The sequence below is a fragment of the Manduca sexta genome, unplaced genomic scaffold (assembly GCF_014839805.1).
Source record: "Manduca sexta isolate Smith_Timp_Sample1 unplaced genomic scaffold, JHU_Msex_v1.0 HiC_scaffold_2611, whole genome shotgun sequence".
In the NCBI taxonomy this organism is placed as follows: Eukaryota; Metazoa; Arthropoda; class Insecta; order Lepidoptera; family Sphingidae; genus Manduca; species Manduca sexta.
In genome coordinates this window covers 121-15,470 of record NW_023593593.1, presented here as the reverse complement: position 1 = coordinate 15,470, position 15,350 = coordinate 121, and the positions used below count along the sequence as shown (strand labels likewise).

The 15,350-nt window shown below is 34.8% G+C and overlaps 1 protein-coding gene and 1 pseudogene across 1 annotated transcript; one reads left to right on the top strand and one right to left on the bottom strand.

The window, feature by feature from the left end:
- The first annotated feature begins 1,921 nt into the window (after nt 1–1,921).
- LOC119192321 lies at nt 1,922–11,584 on the top strand. Its single transcript, XM_037446137.1, has 3 exons — nt 1,922–1,998; nt 5,693–5,860; nt 11,321–11,584. Exons 2-3 carry the CDS (start codon nt 5,708–5,710, stop codon nt 11,567–11,569), a joined length of 402 nt encoding a protein of 133 aa, XP_037302034.1. The 5' UTR covers nt 1,922–1,998; nt 5,693–5,707; the 3' UTR covers nt 11,570–11,584.
- A 1,640-nt stretch (nt 11,585–13,224) lies between these two features.
- On the bottom strand, nt 13,225–15,064 carry LOC119192320 (annotated as a pseudogene).
- Between the last annotated feature and the right edge of the window lie 286 nt (nt 15,065–15,350).

The window sequence follows — 15,350 nt, the reverse complement described above, 5'->3', positions numbered from 1 at the left end:
TAGATTTTGAAGGACTGAGGTTGTTCAGTTGGTAAGACTAAGACTCATTATTTGCTTGTACTTTATGGAGATGACGGTTAATCGAATCTATTGGTACCCAAAATATCAGCGCCTGCGTCCCTTAAGCTTATTCGAAATGTTCGTAGTTATATATAAGTGTTCTAAAATGTTGTTTAGCAATACTTATTATTCTTATAAATTGTTTTGCCGTATCATAAGTGCAACTTTGTTCACCTACGTGATAAATAAAGTATTTTATTTATTTGAACACTATACAAGATAAGACAGACCGTTCAGCGTTTTAAGGCGTTTACATCGGAAAACACTGCATCCTATCACTGTTACAAGTAGCAGTAACAGTATTTTCCTAAAAACCTTAAATAACACGATAATTTATTACTTAAATCGACCAGAAGTTCCGACAAATATGTTGGTATACCGTAAGGTTTGTCAACGGTAAAAGGGACAAAAATGACACAAGCATTTCTGTCCCTCTCAGTAGTAGAGGAGGCCCGTGCCCAACAGTGGGACAGTATATAATACAGGCCTGATATTATTATTATTATATATCTCTGTATAATACGCGTATTGTATAATCTTATGTTTTGTCGTTTAGAACTTTAATTACGTGATAGACTAATCTGTATATGTGTTCTAAAGCGGTAGACAATAATGTCCCACTCCCCATTCGTCGAGTTTCTTTACTAAACACAATTGAGCATATTATACCTCATCATAAAGTCTAATCTGAAGGGACTCATGAGGATTGGACAAAATCCAAGGTCATGCTTGTTTTGCCAAAAACGAATGATGCAATAGTTATGAATTTAAAAAAATCACCTGATGTTTGCGAAATGGCAGATGCGTTGATATGTGAGAAGATTTATGACTAAAAATTTGCATAAGTGACACTATACCACTCATTCACGAATTTATATAACCGACAATACTATAAAAATAAAAGCCCAAATAATATATTATAAGTATCAGTTGAACGAAAAATAACCATTACGTAACAAACATTCCTCGGCAAAATTCACTTTCGTCAAATTCAAATTCCGAATGCGGAATAGCCACTTTCATACGCATAGCTCATCAGTGGAACATAAATTTTCAACTTTGAATAGAAAACTTTGTCCATTAAACGGTACACACGATATAGAATAGAAAATTCAATCGGTATACACAACCTGAAGTTTGTACTTCAAATGAATATAAATGAGGCGCCAGTGTGGATTCTCAGGGCAATGCCAAGGAACGGTTTTGAGAAAACGATATTCCGATAGAATACGTGGACGAAATACTAATGTCCTACAAATTCCTATGTTGTCATTATTCAATTTGTCACATGAGAATCGAATGTATGGAGCAGTTTTTATTAAGTTAATGGGCGTCTGAGCACGTCCTTACTGCATCAGTTTTTATGTACGTCTCGTACTGGACGCAAGATCTTCAATTGAATTGTAGTTTCTTCATAGATAATTATTATTATAATATTCTATTTATATTATTATTGCAGTTTTATTAATTATTTTTTATTAAAAGATATCATCAAAGCAGACATCCAATAGCTAAAATTTACCATCGAACAACAAATCAACAAAATCATTTCTGCCTATTCGGACTCAGAAGAAACTAGAAGCTAAGACATCTCTATTTAATACTGAACATTATACCTAGAATAACAATCGGTAAAACCGATGATAGTATGAATGATCATGACAACATGCAAATCCTCTTCACAAATGCTTATAAACAATACCATGTTATTTATGGTGAAGGTTTTTTCAAGTTTTAAAGTAATTCCTTAGCTTGGCTCCGTTCCAAGCTATGCAAACATGATCGCATCAAAAAATATTGTTCGCTTGCGCAGAATTACAATCATGTTATACGTTTCTAACGATGTTTTTTTTTTATCTTTGCAGAATTGGACTATGCGGGTTTGACAATCCACACAGAGACCAGAAGACAGACGAATTAAAAAGACACATAGGACAGGTAATAAAATTTATATTATATTCAACTTTAATTTGCATTAACTGATAAATGCATAAGAATCGAACTGATTGATAGTGAAATAGCTCCCTCAAGACGTGCCATTCGATCATACAGTTAAATTATTAATGTAAAAATATATTCGATATATCGACAGTCTCAAAAAATTACAGAACTCACGGGAGAAAAAGCAATTTTATCGATAAGTCAATTAACAAAATATGTATACTACTGGCATTGTATAGTCGAAATATATTTAACGCCACTCCATCATTCTCACGTCAGTTAAGTATGACGCATCGGCTTTAGACTGACAACAAATACAAAAAAAAGATGATGAGTTCACAACAAAGATCGAGTCCAATCAAATCTCCATAGAAATATTTAATTGACTTGACCGATTTTTTCTAATTGTTAGACATTATGAACATAATATATAAAATCTATGTAATTTAGTTCGATGGTATTGGAAACTTTATTGCTTTATGATGCTGGAGATAAAATTGCTATTGTAGGCGAAAAAATAGTGACGTATAACTTATATTCTAAGTTTTTCACTGACAGAAAGATTTATGATGCTCACTGATAAATTATACCAGGTCTAACTAGAGGCACCTTCTAAAATGCACCTTTTTATCTAAGTTTAATCACCATTTAAATAACTTAAGGTTTTATAACGATAATAATAAAAGGTATAAAAGTAAAATACTAAATCAATATCGATACAAATTGTATAATTTTGAAAATATGCACGACGAAGACATTCTAGGAGATAAAACAGCTAATTGAATTTAATAACATGTACAAGATAATGAAACGTAAACAAGAGACAATGATATAGATCACAACATAAAGGCGGAAATTTTGATGTTCGACATAACAGTGCAGCGTTGATTAATTGCTCCCCACGGTAAACAATACTCTTATAGGAAATATGCAATAAAACACATGAGATCACTAAATTGAAACAATAAGAATTATTGTCCATGTGAGAAATACGCTAACGATGAAGTAAAAAATGGGAGTAAAAAATATGACGGGCCATCAACGAAATTTTAAATACAATAGTTGTTCTCGAGGCAATTATACTAGGAAGCGATGAGGCATAACATTTGGTAGATCTTGTTTAAAACCAACACACAACAATAATAGAGGCAGGCTAACAAGGTCCCGACAATAGCATGGAAATTTTGATATTCAAATGAGATGCGTCGACTTGCTGTCTAAACCGAGGTCAAAGCGTACATTGCGATTTTAATATGTTTTTATCAATATAATAAGGTACAGACAAGCTCATGGAAACTGTACATGTGTAGCAATGAAAGTGGTAATAAATGTTATTGTTAGCAATGAAGGAACAACATTATCCTTTCTTTGGAATATGTCGTCGACGGTATAAAGGTCGATGTAACAAAGAAACTAAGACAAATCGTTCAATTTCAAAACGTAATCACAGACATGTCTATTGCAATGTACACATATTTAGCTAAATATTAAATCTCATAAACCAATATTTTTACCAAAATAATATGTTATTTATATTCCACAAGATTTATTACAATTAATCTATAATTTTGACTCAACATAATCGATTAATGCAACAAAAAACACCATATCGATTCCACCAACGCAATAATGACACACCCACAAACGTATTAACGTGAAAAAATCAATATGTAGTCTTAATGCCCGTATCCAATATAATCGAGGTCACTACATAATCTTCAATCTTATTCCATTTTTAAATTACATTTAAGGAGGAGCGTCGATTGGTCACACTGTTTCTTGTTTCATTACAAAATATGGGACCATGTACATCACTGGACATTATCTACGGGCTACTAAGCTGACGGTATTCGATATTGGCGTGCGACAATTAAAAACATGTTTCGTTAAAGTGCACATGTACATTGTTGCTAAACTTCCCGCTACCGGCTTTGGTAATGCGGTTGTATAATTGTGCGAAAGTGGAGCCGATGGAGCTGTTGGGTGTGAAATAGAAACTGAAGATAGCAAAAAAATCATGTAAATTAAGAAATTATCATATGAGGTAATAGTTTTATGAACAGCCCTCACTTTTATAAACATTAGCGACTTTTATTTGATGATCAAAACACAATTGATGATAAAGAATATAATACAGCACCACAGATCCGAAAAAATCTTAAAACATATGAATTCTAAATCTTGTGTAAAGTTGCCAAACAAAGACGCGAATAAATGCACGTCAAAGCAGACGAGGAAGCGTCAAGCCAGTAAAAAATGCAAGATTTTATCAGTTCTTAGGGTACGTTCATTCGTGTGTTATTTTGCTTTCAGTTTTCTAAATGAGAAGGTCATTGCGAACTGGCTAAGGTCATTATTTTTGTCGTTGTATTTCCTATGATATGTATGATTATATGATATGTTATATTTAAATAAAAACATATTAAGTCCTTCTGTTCTATGAAAAAGTAATGGATAGGTTAAGTGTAATAAATTATCATTTTGGATTTATTTAATTGGATTCGCAAGATACGTGAAACAGTAAAGCAAATTGCGATCAAGATAAAAAACAATTTATTAAAATTTTGTACTCTATCCACACATAAAATATAATACAATTAATTACTTATCACGCGAATAAATTTCCCGTAAAAAATCGAATTACATTACAATCTATTTCTAAGATATACATCTAGGCCAAATGGAAAGTGATCATTGTGTTCTAAACACAACTCACCTAGTAATTTAACATTACCATAATATTCTAATGCACCCACAAATCAATTAACTTTTTAAAGCAATCAGGATATATTTTAAAGCAATGAATGATGCAGGGGTTTTCATTTATATTCCTTATAGATTGTTCCGCGAAATTTTTAAATATCCGTATCAAAAGGCTTTATTTAAACATGCTCTAACTAACGAATTAAGATCGCTGATGTCATAGGTCGCACGATTATTGGTACTATTATATCTTTGCAGTGTAATAAATCATAATGATCAATTTAAAATAAAAAAAACATTAACCTTGTGATGCCAGAAAAGGACATCATGTGATGTCATAGTACTAACGGTCCCAAAGACAATGGCTTTTGTGCTAAAGGTGATTGTCCGTAAAGTTTACTGTCACAGAATCCGAAATAAGAAAGCGAATTGGAGCTTTGAACGGATTTGCGTGAACTAGATTGCATTACCTAATGCGTAGCAGGACATTCAACAGAACAAAGGTTTACGGCATGAATTCGTTTGTGCGCGGCTGTTAAGTCATCTGGGTAAATATTATCGCCGGTAAAATTTTCAGTTTTAAATTAAAATGGACCTTGTAAGTGTAAAAATTCTCAATAGGTTCCTTCGACACCTCGATAAAGATGAGGTCACTTATAATTCATTTACAACTTTCCAAATTTTCAATACAAACTCAAAACTTCTTCATACTCCTTTATTAAGAACAAACAAAAAACAAAGACCAATCATAGGCTGAGATACAACCAGGGCACCCACTTTTCGCCGACTACGTTTCATCCCATAATTTATTAAGGAGCGGGTATTTTGCTACATGCAGCGGAAAAAACCTAATATCAGTTTGCCCAACCTGGGATTCGAATGCGGAACCTCAGAGGCGTGATATACAGTGCACGCAATATAACTACGACTACTACTACCATAAAAATATATTAAAAACAAAGAGATTAAAGTTGATATTTATTTGCAGGGTGTCAAAATAAAAATGGATGACGCCGGTAACATACTCATCAGACGCTACTCCAAGAGTAGCGTGTTCGTGAAGAGTACCGCGGCCACCAGCAACGAAGAAACGGCCATCGGGCAGGACATACTCAAACTACCCGGCTACTCGCTGGAGCAGGAGAAAATATTCAAGGTAATTTTAACTTTATTGTTTAGCGTAATTGGTAGACATTTTAAAGAAACCTTAGATGAGAATTTCGAAGGTATATGAAATCTTTTAAATTCTAGGCCACCACTCGTGGGCCTAAAGCCTAAATAATGATTTAGGGCTGCTATAATCATATTCTTGTTAGACGAGAAAAAAAAATACAGTAATATTTGCACTTTTCGGCAACCACATACATTGACAAACAAATTGTATCCTGCCTGGCGTAGGTAAATAAAAATGACAAAACTAAAACCTAACTATAGTGCTTACTATTTAGATAGGTTTATAGATCTCATGTATTTGAAATAATACAAACTTTCTGTTTCGTTTCAAATCTACTGTGTCGACTACTCAAACCGTCCTTACACGTGGAGGTGAATCCGTCATGTTTGTGATTTGCGAACATTCTACAACAAGCACATCAATAAACTTGTTTTTGCTAAAATTAATGCCCGACATTTAATTGCTGTTTTCATTAAAGTAGGTCAAGCTATTTTTATAAATTACTTGAATAATTTATTCCCAAGAGACTCATCTACTTAATTATATGTTCATCCTTCCTCTTGAATTAATGTTTTTAAAACTGTATCAAACTTGTTCACATTACGTTAAAATATTTAGGCAATATTGAAGGTGAACCCGTTTGCTTCGTGCATACCGAATTACTCACGTTAATAATTTCCGTCAAGATGGGCGCACGTGAAATGAGATGTTGTAACATTTGTCTATTAATTTCATGGTTGGCCATAATGACCTAACTTGCTATGGTGTGCAATTAACCAACCTTATTCGGAATACCAATCTACAGTAATCTTACTAAATCGTTTATTTTGATATTTTCGTGTTGCTGTAATATTATAACTGTTTTATCTTACTTCATTTTAGTTTTCTTTAGCTTTAACTTTAGTAAACAAATTTCCATTGAATCATTAGCAATGAATTAGTTACCACACCAGTTCAACTAAAATCCATTTTTAGTTTCTCGAGTCATTGCATCATGTACTTTTACAATTTTCTCATGTTCATGATTGTTAAAGACAATAATCATTGTAAAGACATTAAGTTAGTGCATCGCGTTGGTCATTTGGAGTGCATCACGACTGCACGGTTTGTGTTTGGGCACGATTCATATTGACCGTGACATTGCTGCGTAATTCCTCATGACGAAACTCGAATCTCGTATAGTAGCGACAGTCGACATTAGATTCACATGCTGTCTTTCTTTATCTTTATTTGATTTGTTGCACTCTTTTTGTCGGGATTTTTATAAAATTGGAATATATTTAAGTTTGAAATGTATGATTTAATGTTTAGTATACCATATTAATTGGTAGGTTCACCTATTTTAGTTTACTAATAGTTCCTAATTTTTTTAAACAAAGTTATTTCCTGCCCTTCAAAACCATACTTCTGGAAACTTTTACCAGAAGATTGCACTCCAGAATTACTTAGTTATGGGAAACTTCAGCTTTCGTCAATTAATCATTCAGGAGTTGCAGCAACATCAAGCGAACTAATTCTATAAGCACCCTAACAAACAATAGACGCTATTCACTTCCTAGTGAATGAACTGAAGATTCATTAATTCATACACCATTACCGGCTATGTTTTACGTAAGTTTCAAACAATGCGAAAAGATAGCGCCATTGAACGGCGAGAGAATGGTCATTGCCTCACTTGTTTGTTTCGAGGGATTTAGTTTCTTTGGAGTAATGAAAGTAAAGCAGAAAGTGAAAAGTCATTGTTCGTCAGTTCCTGCCTGTTACAGGATTTATTTACCAAGGCTGATAACGCATATCCGTTCCGCATAATCCGTGTTAATCGCAATACCATTTTCCTCATTTTATTCTCAATATGTGACGGAGGCATCGCTGCAGCGAATACAAATTGCATATTAATAAGAGAACAATCATTATTGCCCATGGATTTTTCCTTTGTTAGATATTTAAAAGTTGTGTAAGTCTTGATTAGTTCAACAGTTTCTTCACACGGAGCAATAGTTTCAGTCAATTAGTTCACCGAGTCCTTAATTAACATTGTAATTTATAAAACTCGATTGGATCCAATTATGAGTTTATGAAACCGAAATTGCGCCGCGCTGCACAATAATCTCATGACAGCGCAGCCAAGTTTTCATATAAATAGGATTTTCTCTGAACAATACCGTCTAATGTCGAAACGGCATGATCTCTGAGATTTTTCTGCGCGATTCGTCTCCGTTCCCACAACAGATTCCCTTGTGACCAAAATATAAAACAATGCTGTCGCTTCAACAGCAATTTTCGAATCTTCATTTGAAGTATTTAATGACTTTACGGCATAAAAGGAAACCGCTGAAATACCTTTTGTTTGTACTAATTGTATGAATCATTAGAGTAATTTATATCATTTGTTCAGGTGTAGCTTTAGTTCATTTTTAAATTATCTTAACATTTGTATATATTTTTGAGAACGCGCATTAATGGAAATATAGTGTAAGTAATATTTAAGGTATAGGCTCTTAAGTGTAAGAAATGTCATGTGCGTCGATTGAATGGCAGATCCCTATTCAGAGAGGGCCTTAGGGGCGAACCGGGCCACATCCCGGGGCCTTGCCCTTACAGGGTCTTCGCGCGGTAGCTCGGAGGACCCTTTTACGATCTTACCGACGAAATTGTTAAAACCAAAACCTTTTTGCTCCATCCGAGCCTTGCGTTTTTACTTTCATCTAGGGCCTTGCGTCTGTTAAGGCCGCCACTGCCCATAGACAAAGCGGGATACATAAATATTTGCCAAGCCATAAACTACTTAGTCTGGCCATAAATACTGTTACACTTAATTATAAAAAAATATTACATTTGAATTTCGAATCTGTCATTTTTATACGATTGTTCATTGTGTTTTCTCATTTTGGCGCCAATACATTGTAAAATATTTTGCGATATTAAAATGGTGTGGGGTGATAAAGAGAACCGAATCGCTGTGATAGCATTACACAAAGTAGGTATGGAGCCAAATGCAATTTTAAAACTCTCCATACACTTGGTATTAGTAAAATGTTTGTGTACCGGGCTATTAATAGGTACAATGAGACCTCCTCTGTTTGTGACAGAAAAGATCTGGCCGTCCACGTAGTGTTCGTACGAAAAAGGTGGTCAAAGCAGTAAGGGAAAGAATTCGAAGAAATCCTGTCCGAAAGCAAAAGATTTTATCTCGGGAAATGAAGATAGCACCTAGAACCATGTCGCGTATTTTAAAAGATGACTTAGGACTTGCAGCCTATAAGAGACGCACTGGCCATTTCTTAACTGATAATTTAAAGAAGAATAGGGTGGTAAAATCGAAACAACTACTGAAGCGGTACGCAAAGGGAGGTCACAGAAAAATTTTGTTTACGGATGAGAAAATTTTTACAATTGAGCAACATTTTAACAAACAAAATGACCGTATTTATGCTCAAAGCTCTAAGGAAGCTTCCCAATTAGTCGACAGAGTGCAACGTGGACATTATCCGACTTCAGTGATGGTTTGGTGGGGTGTTAGCTATGAAGGAGTGACTGAGCCATATTTTTGTGAAAAGGTATCAAAACATCGGCACAAGTGTATCAAGATACCATTCTTGAGAAGGTAGTTAAGCCCCTTAACATCACCATGTTCAATAACCAAGTATGGTCCTTCCAGCAAGACTCGGCGCCGGGTCATAAAGCTCGGTCCACGCAGTCTTGGTTGGAATCGAACGTTTCGGACTTCATCAGAGCTGAAGACTGGCCGTCGTCTAGTCCCGATCTTAATCCGCTGGATTATGATTTGTGGTCAGTTTTAGAGAGTACAGCTTGCTCTAAACGCCATGATAATTTGAGTCCCTAAAACAATCTATACGATTGGCAGTGAAGAATTTTCCCATGGAAAGAGTGCGTGCTTCTATTGATAACTGGCCTCATCGTTTAAAGGACTGTATTGCAGCCAATGGAGACCACTTCGAATAAGCTTTTTATATTTTTAATTGTTTTATATTTATGTATTAAACTGACACACTGTAAAAGTAATAAATGTTATTTGCAGTTAACAATTTTCTTTTTCTTTATTACAATATTTATGGCAAGACTAGGTATAATACGAATTTATGTCGTATTAAACCAAACAGAAGTTGCCCATCATACACAACATTAAACAGCTTGACCCGTGCCTCATGTCGTAATCTGACAATGAAGCAACATTCCTATAATAATTAAAATACTTCGCTTCTGTTGATTTCAATCACTGCTATTTTGATTAAGATATTTTCATGACATTGATACGGATTGCTACAATGAGTTTGCAACATCTTACCACTGTAGACTAAGTGGCATCGATCAAAACTGCACTTCTTAGATAAGCGGTACAAACAAACGAGTCACATGTCCAGAGCCAGTGATTTCAGAATAGGTCAGCCAGCGGCTGTTGATAACATCTCCTGTCCATTGTGGCCGCGCAGTTGGACATCTTGATGGGAGCAGCGATGTCTGGAAAGTGCATCGCTTGTGCAACAACTTCATAAGACTCATTCGATTTCATCGGAACTGACTGGACAGTTTTAGTTTTGTTTGTAGGGTTCCTTGTGTGTTTTTGTTGATATTTATCGTGGTAAAGATTATCATTCATTACACTACGCAATTATTACAACACTTCTCTGATATGCTTATATACAGTTACTATAATTGATAGGTATAAATCCTTTAACTAATATTAATATTATTAATGACAAAGCAAAATTAACTAAAACTACGATCACAATGTTTTATCAACAAAAAAGTATCCCAAAACTGCTTTCTTTTGATAAATACAAAATGAAATCAGTGTAGATAATGCTTGATTATTGGTTCCCGAAGCGGCGTGCGTGTGCGCCTATCACGAAGTCGCGTTCCGTGCCCAAAGTCTGTTTAATCGCATAATTCTCTCTCCACTACCGACCACGTCTTGTTATGTAATATTAATTCGATAACATCTTCAGTCCACGCTGCATTGATTCGTCTGTAAAGCTATTTGTTTAGATCATCGCATCTATTGTTAATTACGATAAAAAATCTCGGTTCATTTTTTTCATTACTACTTCTATGTAACTCATCTGTATCTTACGTCGAATCTTGATTACTATTATCAGCTGTTAAAACATGTTTTTCTCATTCAATCATAGCTGCCAAATTGTCGGGTAATTCCATTAAGTTATCGTGATCCATGTATTTGAATAAGACCTTTTAGTTTTTGTATGGCTAATCAGCTCATCAACTGGATAACAATAACTTATACTTCTAATATGTGTTGGTTTTATATTTAATTTTAAGATAAGGTTTATGTTGCAAACATCAACATTTGCAGTCACTAACGTATGTACTATGTCTTAATTTAAACTGGTACCGATTTACAAATCATCTCCCGTGACATTATCTTCAACTTTATTCCTTCATTAACAATGTTTTTGTCAACAGCTATTCGACATGAAGAAGTTCCAATCAAACGTGAACCGTGAGTTACGGCGCGCGTACCCCGACCGCCGGCGATTGGAGACCCAGTGCCTCAGCGCGATCGCCTTCGTCAAGTCCGAGAGCGAGCTCCTCGACTGTCCTATCTGGGTTCTAGTCATCAACGTCGTCGCTATGGACATGCTCAAATCTAAACTGCCTCCAAGTGAGTTATTATTTTATTTTGGATTCTTGTACGGGTTCTTACCTGAATAGGACTCTCATACACATTGTATATATTATTCCGGGATGACAGATATTTGGTCTTCTCTGGCTATTTATTTGTGTTTCTAAAAATACAGCAATTATCTGCCTTACATCAAATTGCTCTAGGAGACGTAAAGCCAATGCGTTCCTTAATTTGAAGATCGACGACAAGACCTAACAATTACTATTGCCAGGAACGGCTTACATCTCTTTAAATCGATCAAGATTATTGGATTCTATTGAAATATCTGAATAATTGAAATCACGCTTGTCTCCGTTGGAAACAAGGGTATGTGATCACATTACTATCATTTTAATCTAAGATGCACTCGAATATGTGTATGTAGTTTCTTAAAATAAAAGTTCTTAAAATATTCCTAAAACTAAGAAAGCAGGTAATAGAAAATCAGCGTGAATTTTATATCTTGTATATGAGGTTATATCTCGTGATTATACACGAAAAATGTTTGCTACCACTGCAAATTCTTCATTTATTATTACAAATTTTAAACTTGCTACATCATTTTATTGGTTCTTTATAGAACAGCTTACAAAGCAAAGTAAACGTTTATAGAAAGCGACAGTTCGATATTGTACGATCAAGGTCGGCTGACGCTCAACCGGACGTAGTCAGACCCTTAGCGCTGTCAGTAATGACAGCTCGTAACCACTCGATCTTATTCATTGTTGTTGTCAGATTTCTTAGTTATGTGAAATGTGTTGATAAAATGCACATGTTTTGACTTGATTTGACGAAATTCACTTTGTTTTCATTTAAGGGTTAGTCTTAATTGATTTGATAGCTTTTCTCGAAGTAGCTGTAATTACAAAAAAGATGAATTTGGTCATCTGATTGGAAAATAATCAGCAGTACCTTTGTAGTTGCAATGATACTAACTGCTAATGGACTCTTTGATATATTTAATCCTGAGTAGTGCAGTTTAATGCATCAAAATCACTACCAAATGTTACGTTTTACCAAATCGTAAAACGTAACATTTGGTTTTTCTTTGGTCTTTGGTCGGTCTTCAGAATTATGCCAGCATGTATTCTCCTAATTTATTGTAAGCTTAGTTGATAATTAAAATAAAAATTCGCTTTAAGGAACAGCTGACATTACCAGTTTTAAAAATATAGATTTGCCAACCATGCATAACGAAATAAATGGATATACGACGTCTATTTTACTGACAGACGGGGTCATCGAGGATTGTTAATATTTCAAAAGTTTTGCAACCATTTTAACATTAATGAAACACGTAATGGCTTGTAAAAGGCCGAAGACGTTAAAATTATAGACGCTTACGTACAATACGCTTGTAGATTTTAACCCGATATGTTTCGTCGACGATTCGTAAATTTTATTGGACAAAAACGATACTTCCGTATTAAAAACAATGATTGATATCATCTTCTCAAGTTCAATGCGAACCAGGTACGGGCCACGATTCCTTAGACATCAAAGAATATAGTTTTTTCAATTCTGTTTTTGCTACTTTGAGCAACTAAAACATGGTCAAGGTGGGCACATCTTTGTGTATGTCCGATTGATGCTGTAGTTTTAAATAAATTTTACATTAACATGATTTTAAATGCTGTCAAGTTCAAGTTCTAAACATATTTGTTATCCCATATAGTTTAACTCACACTTTATTTCGATTTAAAATTTAAATAAAATAAACAAATCAAAGACTTTATTATTGGGACATAAAATTAAGCATTCACTTGAATCCAATTGCTAAAACGTGTGACGCGAGCGTTAACGCCAGGGAACTCGGCGAGAGCGCATCTTCTTCCCCAAGAACATACTCCGACGACCACGCGGTTGTGGTAGAGAGGGCCACCGGAGTCACCCTGGCACTGATCGCGGCCGCCGACGTCGAGCCAGCCGGAGCACAACATGTTGTCGGTGACGGTACGGCCAATACTGGCGTAGCGAGACCTACACGTGGCCTGGTTCACAGTCCAGATCTGAACATGCCTCAATTGTGCCGATGACGAACCACCATACTGAAATTGGAATAACATAATTAAAATGCCTGATAAATATAAAATGGTCAAATTCAACAAAAAATATAAAAAATATGATGAATTTGCTTGTAGTTTATTTAAATCAGTCGCAATTTTCATTTGGATTGTCATTGCCTAAACAAGTATAACCTTTAAGAGTATAATTTATGCAAACTGATTTCTACGAATTTATGCACATAAACATGTTAATTAATAGCATTTCAAATTTACTTTCCTTATGTTGAATACCAGGAATTAGATAGAATTATTTTATGGAGGTACAATAATTAGGAAAAAGTCACTCACAGAAGTAGCGCCCCAACCAGCTGCCCAAACTATTTGGTTGTCAGCAAGCGCATAGTTAGGGCCTGCGATGGAACCAGGCCGAGCACCAGCGTTATAAACAATTGGGGAAGAAGTCCGCATAATACCAATGTCATTGTCTAAAGTTCTTCTATTGTAATTAGGTGTATGATGAAGGAATTGAAATTGTAAACTATGCCACCGCTGTTGGATCGAGTGGAGCCAATGCGCGCACGCCAACGTGAAACTCGGTCGCCTCTGAAACAATATGAGTCGACGTCAGGAACTAGATTTCCAGTCAAAGCATACGTGGGATGAAAAATCATTGCGGATTTAATAAATAAACAGTAATTGTTATTGCGAAATTATATCAAATGTACTGAACGAAGAACGATGGTGTTAGGATTAACACGTGGAAGATAATGAGTCTCTTAATCGGTACAAAATTTAAAAGAAAGAAAGAAATAAGAACGATTTATTAGTCATATTCGCACCATCAACAAACATAATGTACATAGATAATAGATAATAATAAAAAATGTCTGATCGCGGCGGTGACTACTCAGCATAATGTGGTGATGTGGTGCAAACCATAACACTGATTTATATTTATTTCTGAAATATCTAGTATAATATAATATCTACTCTGAAGTTTCTCAAAGATTTTCTTAATAATATAATTTATTCTCGAATTGGATTTTTACTTACGCTGGACAGTGAGCTGCAGTCAGAATGGATCTGTTGTTGAGAATAGTGCCGCCGCATGCTTGGCTATACAGGATACCAAACTGGGAGAATAAAAGAGCGACAATCTCTGGATACTGCTCGATGGTAGTTATTGAACCGCCGACTATTCTTTGCGGGTTTCTCGGCGCAGCTAAAACAAGCAATGCATTTAAATTATAAAATCTAGTTCTCACGATAGTAAAAAGATGGTTCAAAGCTCTTCTGGATCCGAACGTCTGCATGAAACAAAATGAAGACTTCATATTCTAGGCAACTTACAATTGTGATTGTTGAAATAGCAAAGCACCTTATAGAAAATTAAATATGTTACAATTTTGGAAAAACGAAGATTGAATGACTTGAAATTATTTATATTAAATTACAGTTAATTACCTGCAACAGCCGCTAAGCTTGCAGCCAATAGGACTAAGACGTTACGCATTTTGCCAAGTAATGAACTAATTAAACAATTGAATGATATACTAATTTATAATCATAACACTTATCTTATAAATACGAAAGATTATACACACTAGGGTGACCAAAAATGTACGTCTTTGAAGATTTCATAATATGGGAAGGTTTGATGTTTTCATCGGTATTACAAAGTCCGATGTTTAGATAATTAATTTACAGAAGTAATGACTTATGGGTTATTTATTTTTAGTGAGTATTTTATTTTAATTTTCGATAGATGGCGACAATGCCCTCAAAATTTAAAAAAAAATGCTTACATTAGCAATAGCCAATA

Coding starts and splice junctions, on each gene's coding strand:
- LOC119192321 (XM_037446137.1), top strand. CDS start 5,708: ATGGATGACGCCGGTAACATACTCATCAGACGCTACTCCAAGAGTAGC. Junction 5,861..11,320: donor AGCAGGAGAAAATATTCAAG/GTAATTTTAACT, acceptor TTTTGTCAACAG/CTATTCGACATGAAGAAGTT.